The sequence below is a fragment of the Rattus norvegicus genome, chromosome 1 (assembly GCF_021556685.1).
Source record: "Rattus norvegicus strain SHRSP/BbbUtx chromosome 1, alternate assembly SHRSP_T2T, whole genome shotgun sequence".
Taxonomy (NCBI): Eukaryota; Metazoa; Chordata; class Mammalia; order Rodentia; family Muridae; genus Rattus; species Rattus norvegicus.
Window position 1 is genome coordinate 240,334,686 of NC_141534.1, and position 18,017 is coordinate 240,352,702.

Sequence of the window (18,017 nt, forward strand, 5' to 3'; positions counted from 1 at the left end):
TCAGATACTGGCACAAAGCCATGAGGGACTCAAAACTGTCTATTTCAGACCATCACATTACTTTTGCTACTAAAATGCAAGACTTTTTATTTCTTTTGACCTAACATATCAGAGACATATTTTTTATTACTTTACAACATTGCAAGTTTAAATTCTAAGTGTAGACCACATGGCGGATATTTCTGGACATAAGCTGTTGGGAACAATGATATTTATACATATTTATGCAAAAGAGAAAAGAATACTCTGACATTTTGTAGGACAGATTTGTTATGCACACAGTAATTGTGAATATATCTACAGTTTAGCTGTATCTATGTGCTACCTTTCAGAAATGTCATCCAGTTATTCTATATGCTGGTTTCACCATCTGTAAAACTAGGTGGATTATAAGGACTCTAAGGCTCCTTCTGTGTTTAAAATACTGTGACATCAGTTGGAGTATATTTAGCTATTTATTATAATGACCTGTGGGACTGGAGAGATGGCTCCGATGACTAGAGCACAGACTGCTCTCTCCCAGAGGACCAGAGTTTGATTCCTAGCACTCACTTCAGCTGGCTCACAACCACCTGTAATTCCAGCTCAAGTGAATCTGACAAACTGTAGCCTTCACAAGCAACTGCATTTACAGGCATATATGTCCTCTCCCAAGTTAAAAATACATATTTTTTAAAAACAGTTTTTAAAATTTATGACATTTGAATGGACTGCTTTTTAAATATGAGCCATTTCCAAACAATACATTGTAAAAAGTAACACAGTAAAAAAAAAAATCACCAAATAAAAATAGTAAAAAATAACTTACAAAGCTAATTTGTAAACACTTAACCTATTAGAAATAATTCTACTTCACTGCAAAATGCAAAAACAACTTTAGTCTGTTTAAAGACAATCTGCCTTTTAATGAATTAACACTCACTATATTATTTTTAGTGAAATTAGTAATAGGTTTGAAAATAATATGAGAAACCAAAGACAACAGATTATTTTACATATTTTATACAATGCCCAAGTTTAGAGATAATATTCATTTTAATGCACTACTGTGCTTAACACATTGAGTTACATGACCTATGGTACTGATTTTATTTTAAACAAAAACTCATTTGGCTCTCACAGCAACCTTTTTAAATTGATATTTTATAGACCCTATTTTATATAAACAGGTTAAAAAAGTCAATCAGTCAAGCTCATCCAGGCATAAATACTCAAACCCCTATTTCACTTAGCACTTAACAGCCCTTGACACCCAATCAAGAGGACTTGAGTTCTGATCCCATTAACATGGAACAAACCTGAACCCCTGCTCCAAGAGAGAGGAACACTGGACGGTGGCTGGGGCTTGCTAGCTTCCAGTCTCTAAGAAAACGCAAATCTCACATTTTCCCAAAGGACACTTTTTTTCTGATTTCCACTGCACAATCATGCCCTCCACCCCCAGTGCACATACACTAATACACACAAAATAAAAAATCTTGGTAATTAATCCACTTTAATTAACATTTCTAATATTTAAAAACATTTCTACTACTGAAAAAGTTAAATTAACTGGGTTCATGTCCACCACATAGTGATTACTGCATAAAATACCTTCAGTGTCCTATGTTAACTTATTTTCTCTTGCTAAAGGGGGAGCATATAGATGCTGTATACCAAAAGCAGTGTACAATTTTGAAATTACCTATAATTTCTAGTAGAATAAAAAATGTCTGAGGCTGGGTTCTTAGCTCCGTGGTAGACTGCTTGCCTGGTATGCTTGAAACCCTCTGTTCTATCTAGCACTGGAAAAAGAAAAAGACACAGACAGACCGACAGACTGACCGACCGACCCGCACCATGCAAGTCTAAACTTATGAAAGACGTTGTGTCGGTGCATTCATTTCTTGTCACTGAAAAACTTTAATTTCCTCATGAAACGGAAACATTTAATAGAACTTAAATTTCAAATGGCTGAAACTGATAGTAAAAGATACAAATGTTGCTCGACCATCTTTCTCTACTAGCAAAATTATTTTTCTAAGGGTATTTCGCCCCACGTGCCATTGTAAACGGCAGGCTAAAACTATCTACAAGTGACGGGTTCAACTTCTACCCTACAAAAAGCTTTTCCTCCGTCTACTCCTGCAGCTCTTCTTACATCTTGAACCTACCTACCTACTATCCGAGTTTGGGGTTCGTAGGATGGGGCTACCTTTTCGGCTTCGGCACGGGTGCGCTCACCCTGCACGCCGTGCCCACCACACCCCTCCGGTCCCGCGCCCAGCGCTGCTGCTCCTCCTCCCGCGGTTCTAGCACCAACTCAGCACCTATCAGCGCCGCCCCCCAGGCCCTGGCCCAGCCCCTCCTCGGACACGTGTGCGGGTGTGTTTGTGTCGGTCTGTCAGTCCCACTAGGGACCGGGCTCGCTTACCGAGAGAGAAGCGCCAACTTCTGCTCCAGCAACATCTCCAGTTTCTGGCCCTGTTTAGAGATCCAGTGGTCGACGCCGTGCAGGCGGTAGCATGTCTCCAGCATCAACCTGAAGTCCGCCACAAACTCCGTGATGCCCCTGTACTGGCCGCTGGAGAACTTCTCCTCCATCTTCAACAGACACATTCCCTGGCCCGGCTGCTGCGGGGGGACCCGACTGCCCCGGCCCCCGCTGCGCCGCCCTTCGGCCACCTCTTCTTCCCCGGCGGCAACGCCCCCCAAGGGCTGCAGGAAAGGGGCGGTGAGGCCGCGGTGCTTCTCCTGCAGGAACTCGCCCAGGATGCGGTAGCCCTGCTGCAGCTCGTAGGTCAGCTCCTGCTCCTTGCAGCCACCGCCCGCGACCACCGTCGTCTCCGCCGCCGCCTCTTCCTCCTCGTCGTCCACCGAGGAGGCACTCCTCCTGCGGACCAGCCCCGAGGCCCGGGCCGCTGCTGCCACCACCTCCTCCTCGTTCCCTTCTCCGGTCGGCGGTGGCGGCCGCTCCTCCTCCGCGGCCCGCTCCATCTCCCCCGGTGTCTCCGGCACGCTCATGTCCACGGCAGGCCCAGGCTGGGTTGAGAGGAGCGGCCGCTCGAGGCGCCGGGAGACGCGTGAGCACGGGCCGCTTCCTCAGAGATCCACGGCGCCGCGCAGCCCCTGCCGCATCGGGCCTTGCTCTCCTCAGTCGCCGGCCGGGACCCGCGCGCGCGGGGGTCTCAGGCTCGCGCCTGCGGGGCGGGGTTACATGGCGCGCGGGGGAGGGGGGGAGAGGAGAGCTAGGTGCCCTACTCTCCCCTCCCCCCGGCGGCGCGCGGCCCGCGCCCGCTTCACCCTCCGCACCCCGCCCGCCCGCTCACCGGCCGGGCCGGCGGGGCCTCGGCGCCCCACCCCCTCCCGGGCCGACTGGGCGCTGGGAGGGGGCGAGGAGTAAGAGGACTCTGCTCCTTCTCGAGTGGGCCGCAGCCCCGGGCCGCCGCGGCTCCGGCTCCTCCTCTCCCTCACACCCCCTCCCGCCCCTGTCTACCTGCAGGGGACCTGGGCAGGAGGAGGCGGCGCACGGACCGGGCCCGGCGACAACTGTCAGTTAGAAGCCCCGCTGGGCGGGAGGGGGGTAAGGGGAGGGGCGGAGAGGAAAGGGGGAGGGCACTTAGCCCCCCCGGCCGGGGAGAGCCGTGTAGAGAGGCAAAGAAAGAGGTACCGTCGCCATTCCCGGCGCGCATGCGTAGGAGCACACGGTGGCCCCGCCCCCTTTTGGTCCCGCCCCGCTACGCGAAAACCCGGACTTGGCTCCTCCACAGGCCTGGAGGCCGAGTGTGTTGCGCGGACTAATGATGTCATCAATATGCGGACTTCTGTAAGGGGTGGGGTAGAGGGAGGAACAGAGCGCCTGTGCTAGTGCACAGTCTGGAAGGTTATCCATAGACTAAAAGTTTCCTTTTGGCGAGACCCTTACTAGTCCTAAAAATTCTAATATTAGCTTTCTCGAAGCAGTTACTAGATAACCTTTGCTAACACAAATGAATAACGAGAACGAACAAGATTAAATCCTCACCGTTGTAAAATACTCTTTGTACTCCTTCCTTATGACCGGGTTTGGTTTTGTTTTTACATAAAACCAGCATTTAGAAAAGTTTAGAAAGGAAATTTAAGGACCTCACAAAATTAGAGTGGTGGCCTGTAGAACTCTAGTTCTCGAAAGCGAATCCTGTTTTCTAATTTGAAATTTAAAAACCGAAAAACACCTGGATTCTTGAGTATGGCTAAAAATTTATTAAGAGAATGCAATCTCACTATAAAGTCTCCAAATGTCTAGTCTAAGCTGTACAGCTGGTTATTGGTGTGGCTTTAAAATCTCACTACATATTTTTTTTAAATGACTAAAAAGTGGACTCCCTACATTAGTTTACATGTTGCTTAAAATGAGAGGGAAATTAACGAACCCCAAATAGATGTTACTGTTTTCTAATGCACATCATATTCAGACTTACTTGCTTGAAACTTGGAAGGAAACATCAAACCAAAACCATAGAAATGCAATTTAAACATACTCATCACTAAATGGTTGAGACAATCTCACCTTCAAAATGGTTTACGTCTCTATAAACAAAGACTTTAACATTAAATGGCTTAAAATTTTCTTGTGGGGGCTCAGTAAGTTAAATACCAGTTGTAGTTAAAATAGTGAAAAACAGGAACACGAGTTTTTAAAGAACTTCACACAAACAGTGTTACGCACATGCATGTATTTATCTGGCATTTATGGTTTTCTCTCAGACATACCTTGGCTCATGAGGAAAAAAAGATGAGGGCAGTTATACTTCAGCAGCTGGCCAATGTCTGGCTAGGCTTTCTTTCCATTCCTCTGACAAGGCCCACAGATCTAAAGCCAACCAAACTCAAGCAAATGTCCTCTTTTGGCCACCAAACCTATTTCAAATTTTACACAATAGCTTCCACTTCCTGAACCTCATGCTGCTAGGTACTTGATGGTCATCATCTTCTTGGACTCTCACACAACCACATAAGCTACCTATTAGCTTATCTTACAGATGGGGAAACTAACACATAGGACAAGTTTGCCAAAATTCAAATTTAACAACTCTTACTTCAAAACTTCAATTGCCCAATTACAAATCATTTGTCAAATTTCCACAAGGTTACAGGAAATGAAAAAAGCATAATGATAAAAGATTTCTTAAGACATATAAAGAGAAAGAGCCATAGATAAGAAGATAAGAAGGAACCTTGACTCTATTCATGAACTCATCCTAGTGATTATGAAAGAAAAATCAGGTCCTTGGACTTAAAAAAACTTTATTAATAAGGAAAATGTTGGTAGATAAACTATAGATAAGAGAAAAAGTTGCCATTTAGTCCCCGCTACCCAGAGAAAATGTAAACTTCAAGGTAGCTATTTCTCTATTTTAAATACAATTGTAACCATCGTATATATCAAATTCTGAACTATCTACAATCCTAACTTTATATCCCTGTCTGCAGTAGTCTAGACAGACCTAGTTGGGGGGGGGGATTCCATTTAAAACAAATTCTAATATAAAAAAGAACACAGTAGAAGGACAATCAACAGTAGTAACACTGACAATTTATTGAGCACTTACTGGTTCGAACATATTTGGTCTGTTACATACACAGCACTCACAATAGGCTCAGGAAGTCACACAACAGACATTCTTGTTTGTAAGCTTTGAATGAAATTCTGTTACGTAGAATTTTTTTTCTATCCTACCAAAAAATCCTTCAACATTAAAGACATTCCAATTAATGTAATTAACCCTAAATTGATAGCTGTTTTGTAATACACATACACAGATATATGACTAGTCTTAAAGCTCTTTTCTTTTTAATGTTTAATGATAACATTTTGTTTCACTGTATCTGTAGAATCCGTTAGGAACTGCTTCAAAATAGAACTTTATTTAACCTCCATTCTGAGTAACAGTTTCCCTTAATGTTTGAAATGGTGGTAATGGGGATATGACATACAAACACAAAGTAATACTTGGCTAAAACATGTAACAATACCTGACTCCCACAAACACTGACTATTTAGTATTTATTACGCTGCTATAGTCTGTCAAATGTTTTCAGTGTTAAACATCTCCTCAGTACATTCTTCTCTACACCCAGGAGTGTTTCAGTTCTAGACAATTTTTTAAGACAAGTTTGGCTAAGGAGACTTAAAAGTTCTTCTCTCAGCTGGACACTTTAGGAACTGAAATTTAGACATGCTATAACCACTTTTCGGGAGTACCATATGAAAAGATTCACTTATAGGAAACAACTCCTACATCCACTGCAGTACCTTGACACACTCAGTTCTAGCATTCTTCCATCACCGAAACAAACAGAAGTGTTACCAAGAAAGAACAAGTTTGCCACTGTATTCTTCACCCTCAATTCCAGGATGTTTATCCTGGAAGTTTCCCTTTCTGTGTGAGCTTTTTGCACCTTGTGACAGTCACATCTTGGCACCAAGTATATCATCTGCCCAGCAGCAATAGTTCAGACAAATAACGACTTATACATTTCACACTAAATAGGAGCAAAGTGACAAATAACTCTAGGACAACTGGAAGCACAAATTACAACCACAGTTTTAAGAGGTGACACGTGCAAAGTAAACAGATAATCATCTCCACCTTGACACTAATCCTGAAAAAACACAGAAGTATGAACTGCTTAGCAGAGAGAAATGGTATCTCTTATTTGTAATGAATCCACTCAACACTTTGTAGCTACTTTTATGGTAGATGGTATTAAACTGCTTCAAGCAGAACTGAGTAACTCTTGTAAAGCTTCCTGCTGTTCATCATCCAGTTGGGATGTGCATTCCAACCACAATTCTTCAGAAGTCTGTATCTGACGGACAACGTTAGCTAGGCGTTTGGCACAGGGATCTTCAAGGCTAATAGTTTCATTAATTTTTCCTTCTGCAATTATACTGATGATTTTGGGAAGATTGGAATTATTCGGACCAATTACAACTGGGTGGTTACTTTCAATTAGGTCACAGAGAAAATTCAAAGTCTGAATAGCTTCTTCTTTATCTTCATGCAGCGGAAGCCATGATAGCCAGTGTGGGAGAACTTCATCCACGTTTACACAGTTGGGCTTAAACTTCATAATCTTTCCGATTGCTGAGATGCAGTTCTCTGTAGCAATCACATTTTTTTTGGTTTTGGAATTTGCACACTTAATAACTTTTACCAAGAGTGGGACGGCTTCTGAACACAAAGAACGATAATCATCTCCACCAAACTGTGCCATAACTCCCAGTCCATAGGCAGCAGCTTGCCTGACTTCAGGGTTGTTGTCTCGCATATTGAGTAGCATTGGCCACCGAAAATACTCGACATATTTGAATGAGGTTGGACTGCAGTGCTCTATGATGTCATCAAATATGCATAGTCCCCACTGTCTGTCTGGCCATGGCCTACTTGAACAAATTAGATTTACAATTAATGGGAGTAGCTGTTCAAACCATGGCAAAATTTTTTCCTTGTAAGTACTAAATAATGAGTGCAAAATATCTGATACTTTGGTCAGAATGTAAACATCACATTCATCCTCATCTTGAAGAGACATTTCAACCTGCTGGTCATAATTTTCTTCTTGCCTTTTTACTTGCCGTAACTCTTGGTTTTTAAAGTGCCCTTCAAGTTTTGCCTTCAAAATTCCTCCCAGCTCTTCCAAGTGTTCATCGTTGAGACAACCATCTCCCATTACCTCAATGGACTTGGCAAAAGAATTCATTATTTCTGAGAGCACATCTGTGTCGGGTTCGGTTCCAATCGCCTTGATTAAGGGATCACATATAAACTGCCACATCTGTGAAAGATACTCTGAGCCACGAATTCTTGCACATTCTAAGAGAAAGGGCATGGCTTCTGCTGCTGCCATGCGAACATTGTCATGAAAATAAAACTTCAGCAGAGGAACCATCATCTTCACAACTTGCTCTGTGTATTCCACAAATCCTTCTCTTAACTCCTTAGCATAGTAAACCAACATCTGGCAAGCAGTTGCTTTTGCTTCAAGTCCTGAAGTTTTAATGCCAAAGCTTTGCTGGTCTCCGAGGTTTACAAACTGCCAGCCCTCGTCATCACTCATGTTCTCCACATCCTGTGTGTCTAAGAGTGCGACATCAGGCTTAGCTGAAGCAGTCTTGATAAGAGGCTCAATAACCAGCGGGAGATATTGTTCAAAGTCTTTTCCAAGGATCTTACACATTCTGGCCCACGCTGAAACCATGTAAGAAGTCTGAGGGTCGTCTTCTTCCATGTTATTTAAGTCTGATTGTGTCTTCAACAGTATCTGCATCACATTCGATGCATCTTGCATAAATTTTTCCTTCCCCACAGCCAGTCCAACATGGCTAATGCACTCAATAGTTTTTCCTCGAAGAAGCTTAAGTTCCTTTTGAACAGCGAGCTCAACAACGTGTTTGAGTGAGGGCATAAATATATCATAATATGGAATAAAGTTTTCTTCTATTACATCTGCCACCGAGGCAATGGTTGTCACGAGTTGTTCTAAGGCCAACTTGGTTCCATTCCGAATCAGCTCTTGAAGTTTAATTACCAAGATGGATTGGAGACTTTTTACCATATTTTCCAAATATAGGATTAGCAATGATTTGGGGCAGTCTTCAATAAAAATAACAAGAGCAGAAGCGGCCTGAGATTGCACACGCTGATTACCTTGGTTTTCCATGGTTCGCAACAAAGCTGTAATCACTATTTCATGGAATTTCTTTTGGAAACTAGGTGCAAAATCTGTAGCCATCTGTCCAAGTGTAGTACAGGCAGCAGCCCTTACCCTTGGATGAGGATCCTGAAGAAAAAGCAAAACCGAGTTAACCGTTTCATCTAGAATTGGTTCCATTTGCTGATGGCAACCTTCTCCGATGGCTGATAAGGCCATTAATCCGGCATGTCGACATTTCCAGTCATGGCTCTGAAGCATTTGCATGATATGCTCCTTGGTCATCGGCAAAACTACTTTTCCACCAAGTCCACAAGCCAGTCTGTCTAGGGCGCTCTCAGCAGCAACGGCGTTGCTGTCAAAATCATCTTCTTCCATTTCATCAGCATTTACCCAGTCATCGTCATCTTGAAGATCAACCATCATTGCTAATATATGAGGCACAGCCTGTGCGATAATATTCGTATGCTTTTTCAACATCGGAGTCGCAGTTTCCGATAAGGTCACTATTACTTCCAAAGCCAGCTGGCGTTGCAGATTGCTAAGCCTAGAGTCTCCACATAACTTCAGGCTCAACTGCAGAGTATCTTCTAAATAGGGACCCAAGTACTTAGGTACAGTATCTGCAATCTCAACAAGGGATTCTAGCACGGAATCATCATCCTGGTAGCAGGAATCATTCACAGCCTGTAAGATTCCAGGAAGCAAATCTGCAAAGTCTTTGAAAAGAGCAATATTGTTTTCATTAGCAAGGACAAACGCAGCCGCAGCTCTAGCAGATAATGTCCTGATGGCTGGATGCTCTTGATCTTGAATACACTGGTCCAACAACCTCTTGATGATATCCAAGTCGTGACGATCTTGGTTCCCAAAAATCCCAGGAAAGTGCCAGAAAACGTGAAGTGCAACTTCCCACAGAACCACATTTTTAGAGTGGATCGAATCAATGAGGAATTTCAGACCTTCTGGCCAATGGTTAGTGCCATTCTCATCTATCAAATTCCTGGCCAGCACCGCAAAAATATCACAAAGCTTTTTCCTCATGCTAGCATGTGTTTCTAACTTAACGGCCAATATCAGTTCAATCTTGACATCCCTCTGCACTTCAGAAGGTAGATTTGGATAGACCTCCTCAAACCCAGAGGACAAAAGCCGTCGTAGCAGTGCGGCAGCCATTTGTCTCACCTCATAACCTGCTCTTCTATTTCGGACGGCATCTAAGAGGAATGTAGTCTTACACAGACCTGGGATATTCTCATAGACCTCCTCGGCTTGCCTCCGCACCATACAGCTTGGATTGATCAGGTTCTTCAGAAGCTGGTAAAACTCCTGCTTATCCGATATGGTCGCCGGCAACCCTGCAGACCCGGCCGCCGCCATCGCGCCCTGTCAAAGCTACCGCGACCGGGAAGGAGGGAGGGAGTCTGCGTCTGGGAGCAATGACGTCAGTGAGGCGACGACGGGGATGGGTGGGGCGCTGCTCCCTCCGCTGCGGCGGGTTAAAGCTGGAAGGCTGGGGTCCGAGTTTTGCAGGGTAGAGGGAGCTGAGTGCCTATTAGGGGTATCGCCCTTCTGTTCTCCGATCCTGATGCTTGTGCGCCTGTAGAGGCAGGAAGGAGATGGAAAGAAATTCGCTCTGAAAGTCTACATACTGTATGATGCCATTTTTTTAAATAAAAGATCTCGAATAAGCACGTCTATACAAACAGTAATTTGCACTTGCTATGGAATGGGGGAGGAGGAGGAATGAGTATAACTGCTGTCCGAGATTTCTTCTTGAGGGATGATAAAAATGTTCTGCAGTTGATAGTGATGATGGTTTCCCCAATGTCATGCCGTTATACTAAGAACTACTGAATTATACAATTTAAATTGTTAACTGGGTATAATGAGTCAAGCCATAATAAAGCTGTTTGCAAAATAAGCTCAATTAAAGGTTAGGGATTTCCTCCCCATTACCACACCCAGAGAAGTAGAACCCGTGATGTTCAAACTCAGGCATACACCAGAATCTCTTGCTCTGTGGGTTATAACAGAGAGTGGAAAGACAAGTAAGGTGAGAGATGATCTGAAGCAATAATGAAGCTTCTTGAATCCAGGTTTTCTGTATAAACTGTATTTCTGTTACGCAAGATTTTCCTTACATGTTTCTGACCTGGAATATGACAGTACTAGATTCCTAATTACCGGTTAATAGGAAGAAGCAAAGGTTATCCTAAGAACAAATTCCCTGAGGCTATGTATCTTTTATTTAGGCAGATGTGTTACTTGAAACCATAATTATAAGGTGTAACAGTCTGATCAGATCTTCCTTTCTGTCAGCCATTGTCACTCTCATTTCAGCCTTAGGTAATTCTGTAGGCTGACAGAGGCAGATAAAGTACTACTCTAAGGCAAGAAATGAACAGCCAGGGAGGCGGAGGCCTTGCCTAAGATAACAGATAAATTCTACCTAGTCTTAAGGTGGGGCCACCGTTTGTCACCAAGAACTTCCCACTGTAACTGCTCTAGATTTTGCTACATCATCAGAGACCTTTATTTATTGTGTTCTGTCTTAAACTTTGCCAAGAAATCTGAATTTCGGTTTTGTGAATTTCTGCTGCTTATACACACAAAATGGACAAAGGCTAATTTTCATGTTAACAAGTTGGCTGACCAGATAAGTGGTCTCATAAATTAATTTGTAATATGACGCTAGTCTCTGAACAGTGATTCTTATTCTGTGGACTGTTTCAAGGCCATTTAGGGTGTTTGTTTTAAAATACAGATGTTAGAACCAGCTTCCAAACTACTGTACTGGAATTCTGAGAACTGAAACCCAAGCGTCCATAATTAATAAGCACAGAGAGCTTTTATATGAATACATAAACCTTATGGTTATGGAACAAATCAATTATTGTTCTGACTCTAAAGTCTTACCTACAGCTCATCTTGTACCAGACTCACTGCCTTTCTTACTGCTCCTAGAATAAGTTTGGCTGCAAAGCCCTTGCATCTGCAGTTTTAGGAAATGTTAATGAACGCTGGAGAAATGCTTTCTCTACAGCTGCGTCCATTAGCACACTAAGGGCTTATTAAAGCCACAGCAAGATCCAGCGACAGACCCTCTGCAGTGTTCGGAATGTAAATGACTGGCAATGCCAAGGCTTGTGCAAATACAGAACACCAGGGAGCTTGGCTATATTATATTGAAGTAAATATAAGCTTGTATAGCTTAAAAGAATAGTTGAGAATGCTGGTAAGATTGTTCAGTTGTTGGTCACCAACCAGGAGCATACACAGGCTGGTCCCAGGCCCCTGGCACATATGTAGCAGAGGTTTGCCTGATTTGGCCTCAGTGGGAGAGGATGCGGTTAATCCTCGAGAGACTTAAGGCCCCAGGGAAGGGGGAGGTCTTGAGGAGAGCACCCTCTCAGAGGTAAAGGGGAGGAGGAATAAGATGAGGAACCGAGGGAGGGGAGACTGAGTGGGGGTCAATGACTGGAATGTAAATAAAATAATTTAGAAAAAGATTGTTCGGACGTACATTTATTCCAACAGAAAATATTCACTGAGCTTTATCGATCATAATGCTGGACACCAAAAAATTAATACAAGAGGGGCTTGGGGAATGGCTCAGTTGATAAAGTTCCTGAGTTTGGATCTCAGCACCCATGGAAAAGCTGGGCACCCCATTGCACATATATAACCCCAGGACTATGTGGGAGCAGGAAGAGACAGGCAGATCTCTAGAGCTCAAAGGCCAGCCTAGCCAAATCAATGAGCTCAAAGTTCAGTCAGAGGCCCTTTCTCAATAAGATGAGGTGATTTTGGAAGGCACCAGAAATTGACCTCTGACCTCCATATGCACAAATGCACACACAGCCACATGAACACAAACATACACTACACACACAAAGATCAACTACATGAAGATGCTTATGGGAGATAGTAAGTGTCACACACTCAGGGAATTAGTGTGGTAATAATTCTGCTCAGGCATTGTGAAGGCAGCTAATCCACTGGGGTGTGAAGGAAGTCAGCTGGGAGTTTGCGCAGAACAACATTCCCTCGATCTGAATTACAATTTGTGCAGTAAAGGGCAGGGGGAAACTTGATTATTTCTTTAAGTTAATTTTTAGAATTGTTGACATGAATCTCAGAGGAAAGTGATGTCTGACTGGCTTTTGAGAATGAGTCCTAATTAGTGTGTGTGTGTGTGTGTGTGTGTGTGTGTGTGTGTGAGAGAGAGAGAGAGAGAGAGAGAGAGAGAGAGAGAGAGAGAGAGAGAGAGAGAAGGAGAGAGAGCTGTTCAACATATCGAAAACAACTTGCTGAAGTGCAGAGGCCTTGTGGAAGATTATGAGAGCTCTCTGCCAATCCTCCAGTGTCAGAGCATTAGGTGAGGGTCCCCAGGGGTCTGGGACAGTAAGGAGGAAGGCAGGAAAATAAGTAGAGACCAGATAATGAAAGTATCATGGTCCATGCTAAGAAATATGGGTTCTTTTCCTAAAGGTAATGAGATATGGTAAGAATCAAATTTTAGAAAGATTTCTTTGGCAAGAATATGAAAATGGATGCATAAAGAACAGACATCTAGTAGGTCAATTACCTAGTTCAGTTGAGCAGAAAAACCTAAATTTTCAGTAGCTGAATTTCATGGTAGGAAAGAGGACAAGGACTCGGTAGCACACACTAAACAAGGAGGTGACCCAGTCACCAGGTTTGATGACGATGACGTGCTGTTATTTCCCAGCTTATCTATTTCTAAAAGAATAAAAAGCAGTGTTTGTGCCAGCACTCTGCTAACTATTTGGGAGGTGAATCTTGGGACCCATAATCTCTTCTTTCACTAGTCCCAACATGTTTAAATGAGTCATAATTTCGATAGTAGGAGCAAAACTGAACCCATTTTAGGGCAATCATTTATGACTTCTTACTTTGGAAAAACACAAAATGATTTAAAATCTTAGCTCTACATTTTAGAATGAATAATTCTCTTGTATTCACTTTTTCATTGTTATCCCCTTCTTTCCCCCATGGGAAAGACTACTACATAATACCCAAAATTGGCTTGCCAATTTGGTTAGAATTGAACGATTTTAAGTTCTATAATTAACACCGGCTCTGTTGTATTGGTAGAGAGGGCATCTCAAGATTATTTCCCCAGAGTAGCTCAACACTAGACAATTAAGGCGTTTGTTAGCTTCTTACCAAGTGGTGGAAAATTCAGACTATAAGTTGCTAATTTCACTGAAATTTAGAACCAAATGAGAGGGATAGAATTAAGTTGACATTACATGATGTGTTTTTGAGAATAATCCAGAACTAAAAAAGATACAGAAAACAAACAAACAAAAATGCCACATACACTTTAAGTAGCCTCAATATAAAAGAGAATAATGCCTACAGTAGACTGGAAGAAGGTCAGAAATATGAACAAAAGAGACAAGTTTCTAACATCAAACGTTACTAACCCCTTAGTCATCCTTCACGATCCCTAAGTTGTCAACTCTGAAAATGGACTTAAAGGAATAAGCGGGTTTCCTCTGTTCCCCCCAACTCCATGCACAAATCATACTCCAGATGGAAGAGGTGGTTACTGAGTGACTGTTGCTCTATGTGGACTCCCCCTAATGAATGAGAAAAGGATGCCTCTGTCAGAAACCCACTCTGCCATAACATTGACTCAAACAACGGATCTTAAGTAATGGTGACCAGCGGGTGTTAGACCACTAGATGAAACATACCTTGGGAGTTTCAAACTAGGGAGTTGAGTCAGAAGCCACTGGAGATCATTGTTTAAACTTTGTTATGAAACCAGAAGTGCCATTTGTCAATTGTCTCTCAGCTGTCCATCTATATTTGTGTAATTTGTTCTCTGATGCTAAGGTTAGGCTTTGGATCCATTCATAACTGGATCTTTGTTGGGTTCTACCAACAAGAACCTCAAGAGACCAGACAGGTAAAAAAGAGGCGAGGTCAAAAAGGATGGATCCCTTCCTCTTCTGTTTTTCTCAGGGTTGCCTCGGCAATGGTCCTTCTTTCTAAAGGCAGCAACCTCTTGTAACTCTTAAAAGCAATCACACACACACACACACACACACACACACACACACACACACACACACACACACACACAGCTCTCGCCTCTGAGAGAATGAGGGATAGTTTGTTCAGCATCTTGGTATGAGTGACCGTGGCCTGAGGATAGATTCAGGTTACTCCAGATTCCATATTCCAGTATTGTAATAGTCTGGACTTTTATAGTAGCAGAACAAAGAAAGCCAGAAATGAAAACATTTTTCAAATACATCAGCAAAACCCTCACATTGGTGGGTTACCACAAAGTGTGGAAAACTCTGCATCAGGCACCCATGTTTACATGTTGGCTGTGACACCAGTCAAAAGTCCAGGAGGAAATGCAAGTGTGCAAGGACCGATTTCTTTTTCTTTTTTTTTTTTTATTAACTTGAGTATTTCTTATATACATTTCGAGTGTTATTCCCTTTCCCGGTATCCAGGCAAACATCCCCCTCCCCCCTCCCCTTCCTTATGGGTGTTCCCCTCCCAACCCTCCCCCCATTGCCGCCCTCCCCCCAACAGTCTAGTTCACTGGGGGTTCAGTCTTAGCAGGACCCAGGGCTTCCCCTTCCACTGGTGCTCTTACTAGGATATTCATTGCTACCTATGAGGTCAGAGTCCAGGGTCAGTCCATGTATAGTCTTTAGGTAGTGGCTTAGTCCCTGGAAGCTCTGGTTGCTTGGCATTGTTGTACATATGGGGTCTCGAGCCCCTTCAAGCTCTTCCAGTTCTTTCTCTGATTCCTTCAACGGGGGTCCTATTCTCAGTTCAGTGGTTTGCTGCTGGCATTCGCCTCTGTATTTGCTGTATTCTGGCTGTGTCTCTCAGGAGAGATCTACATCCGGCTCCTGTCGGTCTGCACTTCTTTGCTTCATCCATCTTGTCTAATTGGGTGGCTGTATATGTATGGGCCACATGTGGGGCAGGCTCTGAATGGGTGTTCCTTCAGTCTCTGTTTTAATCTTTGCCTCTCTCTTCCCTGCCAAGGGTATTCTTGTTCCCCTTTTAGAGAAGGAGTGAAGCATTCACATTTTGATCATCCGTCTTGAGTTTCATTTGTTCTAGGCATCTAGGGTAATTCAAGCATTTGGGCTAATAGCCACTTATCAGTGAGTGCATACCATGTATGTCTTTCTGTGATTGGGTTAGCTCACTCAGGATGATATTTTCCAGTTCCAACCATTTGCCTACGAATTTCATAAAGTTGTTGTTTTTGATAGCTGAGTAATATTCCATTGTGTAGATGTACCACATTTTCTGTATCCATTCCTCTGTTGAAGGGCACCTGGGTTCTTTCCAGCTTCTGGCTATTATAAATAAGGCTGCAATGAACATAGTGGAGCACGTGTCTTTTTTATATGTTGGGGCATCTTTTGGGTATATGCCCAAGAGAGGTATAGCTGGATCCTCAGGCAGTTCAATGTCCAATTTTCTGAGGATCCTCCAGACTGATTTCCAGAGAGGTTGTACCAGTATGCAATCCCACCAACAATGGAGGAGTGTTCCTCTTTCTCCACATCCTCGCCAGCATCTGCTGTCCCCTGAGTTTTTGATCTTAGCCATTCTCACTGGTGTGAGGTGAAATCTCAGGGTAGGACCGATTTTTACAAGGGGATAAGCCCTCCTTATTCCACTTCCCTGATGTGACTTATGCCCTATAACAGCTATCATTGAATCTAGCAATCTGTCTGGCCATAATCCCAGTGGGCTCAACATTGATCTCAAAACTCTTAAAGACCTATATGACTTCATATATTGTAATGGTATGTGGTCAGAGACTTCCTATGCCAGCCTTAAAGTCTGCCTTCTGAGGTGCCATTCATATATAATTAAGTGTGATCATGTTATTTCTGTGTGTTGTGATTTGGGTTATATGCTTCAGGTACTTGTTAACTTTATCCATATACATTTTATGCAAACTGTCTTTATGCATTGCTTTGTATCCTGAGGGGGGGGTGAGAATAGTAAGACCTGTGGCCACTGTTAAAAGTTATACAACACAATACATCTGCTTTTTAAGACGTGTACATCTATATCAATGTGTGTGTGTGTGTGTGTGTGCGAGTATGTATGTATATGTGAAGCTTCAGATAACAGTGGAGACCTCAGGACATTCAAAATGCCAGGATCTTGGAACAAACATGGAGGACAGTAGCAGGTGTAGAGTAGAGCCAACCCAAGCTAACAAGGCAAGCTGTATGTGTGTCATGGATGACAGAGCTGGAGAAGTGCGACTGCCTACTTCCTTTTCTTTTTTTTTTTTCCTCTATTTTTTTCCTTCTTATACTGGCCAAAAGCATGCTTTCCTGGACACTCGGGGCTTTCTTACTCTTTCTCTAAGGCCCACCCCCTTTTTGCAGCTGCTCGCCAACCTCCATTCTAAAGGACATGCCTTTCCTCTTCTCCGGTTTCCTCTTCCAGGCAGCTGCCAAGATTTCCTGTTTGCCTGCCTAGTTCTTTTTCTCTCAAGCTTAAATGTAATTATGGATGAGTTTTCTTCTCAGTCCCTTTTAAAAGTATTTTATTAATGTCCAAGAACCATGAAAGGAGGGCTGCAATTTCCCTAATAACAAAAGGGCGCTCCTCTTTATTCTACATACTTCGGTGCGGTTGGATTCTTTTTTTTTTTTTTTTTTAAGATTTATTTATTTATTATATAGAAGTACACTGTAGCTGTCTTCAGATACACCAGAAGAGGGCATCAGACCTCATTACAGATGGTTGTGAGCCACCATGTGGTTGCTGGGAATTGAACTCATGACCTCTGGAAGAGCAGTCGGGCGCTCTTAACCGCTGAGCCATCTCTCCAGCCCCGGTTGGATTCTTTTGAGTGGTGTGTTTCTTGTCCTGCTTGTGTAAGACATGGTGAATGTGAAGGGGTGCTCGGGTGAAGACAATTGGTGCCTGAGTCCTTGTTGCTCTATAGGGAACATCCAGAACCTGTTGAGGGGCTTGGAGTTTCAGAGTCATTGAAAGCTGTGCATGAGACAGGAGTCCAGCATGGCTGTCCTCTGAGAGGCTCCATCCAGCAACTGACAAACAGTAGAAGGAATTTGGGGACTCTTATGGGAGAATAGGAGGAAGGATTGTGGCCCTAAAAGGGATAGGAACTCTACAGGCAGACTAAACAAAGCCAACCTGGACCCTTGGGGGCTCTCAGAGTCTGAATCACCAACCAAAGAACATATATAGGACATACCTGAACCTAGGCCCCACTGCTCATATGTAGTAGATGTGCAGCTTGGTCTTCATGTGTATCCCGGGCAACTGAAGCAGGA

The 18,017-nt window shown here is 43.3% G+C and overlaps 2 protein-coding genes across 10 annotated transcripts in view; both read right to left on the bottom strand.

Annotated features, from left to right (window-relative positions):
* The window catches only part of Brd10 (bromodomain containing 10), a 79,614-nt gene extending 75,937 nt beyond the window's left edge, over positions 1-3,677 (bottom strand). For 6 of the 8 annotated variants that reach the window (XR_015627076.1, XR_015627073.1, XM_087564002.1 and 3 more), the window contains exon 1: positions 2,414-3,677. Coding sequence is in view for 5 of the 8 variants with exons in the window: in XM_087564002.1 (XP_087420128.1) it covers positions 2,414-3,003 (590 nt within the window). In the remaining 3 variants the exon portion in view is untranslated. 8 annotated transcript variants of the gene reach the window in all.
* Positions 3,678-5,534: 1,857 nt separating this feature from the next.
* On the bottom strand, positions 5,535-10,073 carry Ranbp6 (RAN binding protein 6). Of its 2 annotated transcripts, XM_087564013.1 has the most exons (2): positions 9,921-10,073; positions 5,535-8,805 (listed from the first exon to the last, which is right to left on the bottom strand). In XM_087564013.1, exons 1-2 carry the CDS (start codon positions 10,054-10,056, stop codon positions 8,735-8,737), a joined length of 207 nt encoding a protein of 68 aa, XP_087420139.1. In that variant the 5' UTR covers positions 10,057-10,073; the 3' UTR covers positions 5,535-8,734. The 2 variants fall into 2 exon arrangements, with proteins under 2 accessions (XP_087420139.1, NP_001101054.1); NM_001107584.1 differs by having other exon boundaries at positions 5,535-10,056.
* Positions 10,074-18,017: the final 7,944 nt, after the last annotated feature.